General features: G+C 46.8%; 1 protein-coding gene across 1 annotated transcript; it reads right to left on the bottom strand.

Moving 5' to 3' along the window:
* Window positions 1–5,878: 5,878 nt before the first annotated feature.
* Window positions 5,879–7,747, bottom strand: LOC147892042 (uncharacterized). Its single transcript, XM_087388898.1, has one exon. It carries the CDS (start codon window positions 7,636–7,638, stop codon window positions 5,938–5,940), a length of 1,701 nt encoding a protein of 566 aa, XP_087245024.1. The 5' UTR covers window positions 7,639–7,747; the 3' UTR covers window positions 5,879–5,937.
* Window positions 7,748–7,954: the final 207 nt, after the last annotated feature.

Here is a 7,954-nt window from a genome sequence, read left to right as displayed (position 1 = left end):
CACCACCGACCGATCTCCAAGGTTCTAAGACAAGGGATTTTTCTGAAAATTTCTGGCCTTGAACGATGAACGGGGTGTCCTCACGAGGTGAATCCCCCCCCCTCCCCCCCCCCCCATGTGAATGTACCCTTAAAATCCTTAAACCGTGAGGAAAAGGGATCCCCTGTTCTCCCCAACAGAAATTCGGATCGGAATAAGATTTCTTGGGGGTGATCCACCCACCAAGTACCCCCTATAACGGTATCTAGAGCTCCAATCCGCTCAAAACAAGTAGCCCAAATGGAGCGTACCAGTTTACAGCAGAAATACAAGAAGAAAAGCTTGAAACGTACCAGTTTACAGCAGAAATACAAGAAGAAAAGCTTGAAAGAGAAGGGAAAGGAGGTCATTTTAAGTGTCTTCTCAACACAAACGAAGCGGGAGTCGGATAAGTACCACCAACTCAACAACACGACTTTTGCTGTAAAATAAACCTCTTTTTTGAAATTACAGCAAGACATTTTCTCTCTTGTATTACTAAAAGGAAAGAATGAAAGGGGAAGGGACATATAATAATGAACTTATTCCTTTTCCTCTATTACCCCAAGGAGAGAGAGAAAGAACACATTCACCCCCTCTTGAAGAGGATGGATTAGGTGAGAGTTATACACATCTTGAGTATGATAACCCACAAATAGATTTACAACAGTCTGAACCTCTTGATAGGGAGTTCTCCTTTCGTAATGAAAGAAGAAATGAGACCAGCCAAGAACAAGGTGATGAGTTCACGCCTTCAACTCAAAACCCAGTACACATGGATTATAATCCAAGTGCAAGAGGAAGAGAGGAGACTCCTGTTGTCTGCTCCTGAAACAGCAAGGTTATTCATTAGGGAAATCTTTAGGTTACATGGGTTACCAAAATCCATTGTATCCGATAATGATGGCAGTTTCATTAGCAACTTTTGGACAGCCCTATTAGAGAATCTCGGAACCAAACTGAAATTTACTACAGCCTTCCATCCTCAAGGAGATGGACAAAGTGAGAATGCCAATCAAACCATAATTACTTTACTTCGAGCTTATGTCCATAACCAACCTAGAAGGTGGCCAAAGTTCTTACCCATGTTAGAGTTTGTTTATAATAACACTGTACATACTTCCACCAAGAAAGCCCCATTTGAAATCATCTATGGGCAATGTTTACCCACTCCAATAACACACTTGGGGGAGCGAATTTTTGTTGCCGACCAGTTTGCTGAGGATATGTTACAGGTTATTGAGCAGGTAAAAGAACATATTAAGAAGGCCCACGTTCAACAATCCAAGGCAGCCAATAAAAAAAGAAAAGAAGTTTATTACAAAGGAGGATGATTGGGTTTTATTGAAGATTGATAAAAGAAGAATCAAGTCAGTGAGAGGAAGTACAAAACATGTCAAGTTAGCACCAAAGTTTTATGGTCCATTTCAGATTTCAGCAGCTTTATATCCAGAAGAAGGATCCAGAGCGTATGAGCTGAAGTTACCAACCCACTGGCGTATGAAGAACATCTTTCATGTCAGCAATTTGAAGAGATACCATGGCGATACTTCTGCATTTTTGGATACTCAGCATCAAGAAGAACCTGAACTTGAAGATGGGACTGAAGTTCTTACTCCGAAACAGATCGTGTACCATAAAGAGAAGAGTACTCGTGGAAAGAAGAGATATATGTATTTACTGAAGTTTAAAAACCAGCCAGCTAGTGATGCACAATGGATGGAAGAAGAGTTCTTTACAGATTTTCCACAGATACTTGCAGATTATAAAGAGGCGATGCAATTGCAAAAGTAACAAGAGAAAAGTGCACATAAGAGGAAGAGACAAGCAATAATCAAGAAGAGGACTTCTGCTCATTCAAGCAGGAGGGAGTGGCATGACAAGAGAAATGATTATTTAGTTAATAAATAGTCATTAGAACCTTATTATTGTTAGGCGCCAATTTGATGGTGCAGTTATATGTTTGTATTTATGATCGATCAAGCGGTGTAAATGGTACCGCCAAAACTATGTAACATTGGCCAATGATTAGTAATAAAGATGTGCACACGTGTGTCTAGGTCCTAGGGGCAATAGGAAAGGGAAAGGGTGCATAAGAGTGCATTGAATGGTAGGTGCATGGGTCATAGGATAAGGATAGGTGTAAATGGAAAGATGGAACTTGAGTGATCTCAAGGGACATTAATGAAAGGGTATCACCCTTTCATTGGGAATCTCACGTAGCATTCTCTCTACCACACTGCATTCATCCGTGATCTCTCTCCCACCTTGCATGTAGGTCGAAAAAGAAACAAGTACTCTCACGAGGGCGCTCTTCTCCATTGGAGGGCCAACCGGCATTCAAATTCTGCATGCATTGCACACATTTGCATTTTCGAAAAGTGTGGATTTTTCACAGGAAGAGTCATTGGGATGCAGGTTTACGGGTGCTGAGGAATCTAAAGGGTACTTGCACCTACGGGATCACCTACACCAAAGGCATCGAACTAGGCGGGTTCTGTGACAGTGATTGGGCGGGTGATGCTGACACCAGAAGATCAACAACAGGGTATTGTTTTTTACTTGCATCTGGTGCCATCTCTTGGCTGAGTAAGAAGCAACCCACAGTGGCCCTTTCATCTACAGAGCCGCGTGTACAACAGCCTGTGAGACACCGTGGTTGAGGTGGATTCTGAAGGACATGGACGTGTGTCAGGAGGACGCAACAGTGCTAATGTGCGACAATCAGAGTTGCATAGCCATTGCCAAGAATCCAGTGTACCAAGCACATCGAAGTTCATTACCACTTTGTCCGAGAGCTCATCATCGACGACGTGATCGAGCTCATGTATTGCCAGACTGCCGATAACTTGTCCAACATCTTCACGAAGGCACTCCCTCGAGAACAGATGGAGCACCTCATCAAACGCATGGGGATTGGCCCACAGTTGTGACATTGAGGGGGGGTGTTAGAAACTCACTGTGCCCACCTGTGAGCCCCTGATTTGAGGGGACAAGGGGTAGTGAGAGGTAGGGGGGCTGGGAGAGAGTGACTCAGGCCAAAAACAGAGGCAGAAAGAGGCGACCAGCACACGGGCTGGTCGCTGCCTGCAACAGCAGGAAAACAGGGGCCTTAGGCCTCACTTGGAGGCTCCTGCAGCTGCTCAGACTGGCTGCCCAGGGCACCCTTAAATAGGGGCCTGTGGCAAGCCAAGTCGGCCCAACCAGGGCCACCGACCAGGGCCAACCCTTGTCGGTTTTCTAGGGCCTACCTGGTCGGCCACCAGACAGGGTACCGACCCTGCTGGTCGGTCAACTCAAGGGGCCTGGGCAGTGCCTATAAAAGGCCCACTCCTTCAGTCATTCCAGCATCAAGTGCATAAACTGAAAGCCCCTCTCCAAGGCTGTGTTTAGCACTCAGAGCTGGTTCAGTTTGTGAGAGAGAGTCCATCAGTTTTCTCCAGCACTCCGCTGAGTTTTGTATTGCTCCCTTGGAGCCATTTTCTGCCCACCATGAATATACTCTCTCTCTCTCTCTCTCCATTTATATTTCTGAGTGTTAGTTTTGCACATCTGTGATCATCTATCTGAGTTGAGTGTGTAAGAGTTGGAGAGATCTTGGGTGGAGGTTTGAGTGATTCATTCCCTCCTATTAGCTAACAGGAATCACCGCATCGATAGTCATCCCAATAATCATAGCAAGAGCATGAACGTCCCGCTCCTGCCACGCCTCAAGCTCCTGTCAATAGGCTCAAGTAACCTGCCTTTGTGATCCAACACCTCCACTGGCCGCTCTACTTTTCCTTGCACCAACTTCCAAAGCTTCCGGGCCACAAAGTGTGTCTGGATCTTCACCTTCCCGAGTGGATAATTCGATCCATCTAGTTTCCCAGACTCACCGAAGTTGGGAATGAAGGAAGAGGGGATAAAAGATGAAGGAGAACGGGTGGGGATAGAGATAGAGAAGCTTCTGACTTTGCCATCAGGTCCTCGAACCCAATCTTTTACTTGCTGAAATCCACAGCAAAACCAACCACCAATCTAACACTGAATCGCAGTGTTTCAATGACCAAAACGCTCCTTCCTGTTAGAATAGTGGTCACTGTCCCAACTTGTCAGGGCACCCAGATGAGGCTGGCCCTGTGGGACATACCAGTTAGGCTAGGGAGGGAGCACTAGGAGCAGCCCCTGCTCTGGGGCTGCTAGGGGCTGGTCCAACCAGCCCCCGAACAAAGGCAATAGCAGACCCCAATCGGGGGCTGCTGGGGCTGGTCCAACCAGCCCCAAGACTGGGCAAGGTCGGCGAAGTCTGGCCAACCAAATGGCCGACCAGGTCACCAGATCTGGCCACGATGAGATGGCCGACCAACAGCCCAGGGGCGGCCTGATTTGGCTGCCCAGTTGGGCAGTAGTCTGCCCCATCATTTGGGGCAGACTGGGACCTATATTAAGGCCCCTGTGCCCTGCTCATTGTAAACTCAGTTGTGCTGCAGATCCTCTCCTGATCTTCGATTGTTTGCTGCTCCCTGAAGGCTTGCAGCTCCTTGGTGACTGTTGATATCCCTGTTTGTAGGCGACCCAGTTGCTTAGTGTTTGCCTCCGGTTTGGTGGCTGGAATACAGGAGTTTGTTGCCTTCATCTCTTCATCTCTTTGCTGTACTTTTCTGAGTACTTTTCCAGCATTGTTATAGATCTAGTTTGTGTGCTTCCGCTTGTTATCTGTGCGTGATCTCTAACATGGTATCAGAGCAGTAGTTGCTAAAGAGTTCCATCGCAAAGAAAGAGTTCTTCTGGTTCCTGAAAGCTTCAAAGGTGTGGTTCTCTGAGTGCTGGTTGGAGTTGTATTTTCAGCAAGCAAAAGAGTTGGTTTCTTGCAGACAGTATGTCGACATCTTCAGTGACAGTTCCCTCTCCCCCTTCTTCTTCTTTCTCTGCCTCTTCTATCATCCCTAACTTCGGTGAGTCAGGGAAGCTGGATGGTGCTAACTATCCACTGTGGAAAGTGAAGATCCGTAGTCACCTTGTGGCGCAGAAGTTGTGGCGGCATGTTATCGGGGGGGGGGGGGGAGCCCAAACCTAAAGATCTGCTGACTCAGAGTGGTCAGTTGTTACAGCCGGCAGATAGAGATGAGCTGGAGGCCTGGGAGAATCGAGATTCGCATGCACTTGCGATGATCATTGGCACGATAGCTGATGCGGTGATTCCACATATTCAGATGGCAGAGACCTCGGTAGAGGCATGGGCCACTCTGATGGATATGTATGATACAGATGGCATGGCACTGAAACTGAAGCGTCAGCACCAGCTCTCCTACCTGGGCAAGAACAACAGTGACAGTGTGCCTGGCCACATCACAGAGGTGACAGTGGTGAAGGGTCAATTGGCATCAGTTGGTCACGGGATGGACTTCACCCAAGTGAAGGCCCGTGAGGACATTCACAAGCTCTCATGATGAAGGCTGATGACTTCTGGACCGGAGAGGAGTTTCTGACAGAGTACTGCTCCGCCTACGCAGCCACCGTAGGGGAGCAGGGGTCGTATGTTGATAGTGGCGCTTCCAGACACATATGTAACAAGGAGGAGTGGTTTTCATTCCTCGAGGCTGTTCCTGTGGCTTCCACGGTCATGGTAAGGGACAGCAGCAAATGTTATGTCAAGGTATTGGCAGTGTTACCCTCATCACTGCTGGTGGCGACAAGATGGTGATTTCAGATGTACTCTACCTTCCAGGTTTGTGCAAGAACCTGAACTGTTCGTGCAAGGAAAGATGTCGATGGGATTTGTTGGCAGCTTGCACCAAGAGCGATACATGTTGAAATGAAACAAAATGCCAACACCAAAAAACGTGAGGGCCCTGATTAAAGCATACGGTTGGAACATTTTGGTGTAACCATGTCATGTATGTGTGTTGAAAATGAGCTAGTGTTTTGTTAAGTCCATCACTTTGTTCTTCTGACATCAAGAAGAAGCACATAAAATGTCACATTGGCAAATGCTTCCTTTGAGGTGAAAGAGAACTTATCGAACCTGTACTCAGGCACAACAAAAAAGAGCTGTACAGGTCCAGGACGAACTTGTCCAAGATACTGCAAGGCTCGACTGATGCCTGATGCAGAGGACGCCCTTGACTTATTCTTGTTATCAGCAATAGTTACCTGAAAAATTCTTGCAGGTGTACAACCATTCTTCTCATAGAGAGCTATTCCATCCCAAGCCTTATTGTTGCCGGACAGAGGACGAAGGTACGTAGGGCTATCCGAAACTGCAGCTGGAAAGACAGCTTCTGTGGCAGCGCCTTTTCTACCCATACCCGACTTCAACCAAGTCTGATTTAGCAATCTTGCAAAGAGCATCGTAGACACTTGGCCATCGTTCTGATCAAGCTTTCGTACCGTGAATGTACCGCCCTCTTGAATGAGAGAATGAAACTCTGCTTCAAACAAGTCTGCAATGTAATTTGCTGACATGCTCCCTCTGCCAATTTCAGCAAACCTTTCACCGAGCTCCATGCTCCTCTTGAGTTTGGCAACTTCATAAACCTTAGAGGAGACATACCTACTTGCAAATGTAACCTTGTATCCTGTACAAAGTTCATCCACGTCGTAGTGAAACACTTTGTGGCTTAAGTCATCTATAGCCAGACTATTCAAAACCTTTAGCACATCTTGAAAATTTGTGATGGCATCAATTGCTTTGTGCAAAAGGTCATAGTTGTCTTCTCGCCCAAAAACATGTCGAGGTATGCCACCCCAATGCCCAAACCGATCTCTCACTATGTTGGGATCAAGACCGTAAACCTGCTTATTCAAGATGAGGATTTCCTTCAAGGTCCACACGGGATCATAGAGAAGCTTGATACCACCCCTTTTAGAGAATTCGTAGTAATTCATTCTGTTTGGGGAGCATGCAACTACACATTTCAGAGGATAATGGAAGGCGTGGACTCGACCATCACAAAAGTACCAAGGAGTGCTATTATCGAAGACATTGTACGCACAGCTGAGAGATGAGTGACCAGAGACCTTCAACTTCGAGCCACCGTTCACCCACTTGAAAGCAAAAAAAGGAAGGCTTTCGTCCGCGAACTTTGCAATGGCATCCTCCTTTCTTTGGGCCACTGCGCGCCAAAGTAAGTAGACCAGAAATCCTGTTTTCCCAATACCCGGGTTGCCCAAGACAACCACACCCACTGGCGTGATTATTCTCGAATAACCAGCCAGCCATTCTTCCATGCGGTCTAAGATCACATTGTAGCAGCTTCTGACACAAATAGAGACGGGTTCTCCTCTTATATCATAGCGCCATGCATGCGCAACAGCATCCGCCAAAGGAGTGCCAACCTGAAAATGAAGAAACTGATGATGGACTTTACCTTCACAATCATCTTCGTCTTTGTCTTCTTCAGTATCCACAATCTCTGTGAGAAAAGCCTGTTTAGGATCTGCCAGATGATGCCAGGCTTTCACATCTGCCTTCGTATCCGCATCCACACTTGTACTGAGCTGTCGCTGCTTCAACATTTTTGATCCGCGCAGCAGCAGCAGGCACTTGCTAATACAAATCGCCTGCCATTCCGCCACACCGGAAGCCTGCCGCACGATCTTTGATCCACGCACAAGGAACTTGCCGATGCGAATCATCGTCTCTGTGTTTCTAGGCGCGCGCGCGCGCTCTCTCACTCTCTCTGTGTTTCTAGGCGCTCGCGCTCGCGCTCTCTCTCTCTCTGTGTCTCTGTATGCAACTGTCTGTTTCGGTAGTAGGATGTTTGTCTTTCAAGAGCTCTCACGAAGCCACTTGTCTCAATTCCATACGTTGATTTTCTCAAGATCTAATGGTGTGGATTGGGAAAGCTTTGCTTTTTTATTTAATTGAGTGTATGAGGAGCGCTTTCCTTTCTCCTTTAATTCAGTGTAACCACAAAACCATACAGACGCTTTTGATGATAAATTTTAATAA

Source organism: Dipteris shenzhenensis, chromosome 17, assembly GCF_047967505.1.
Source record: "Dipteris shenzhenensis isolate YYH24624 ecotype China chromosome 17, Dip_SZ_1.0, whole genome shotgun sequence".
NCBI classification, from domain to species: Eukaryota; Viridiplantae; Streptophyta; class Polypodiopsida; order Gleicheniales; family Dipteridaceae; genus Dipteris; species Dipteris shenzhenensis.
The sequence above is the reverse complement of the archived record's forward strand: the minus strand, read 5'-3'. Positions and strand labels throughout refer to the sequence as shown.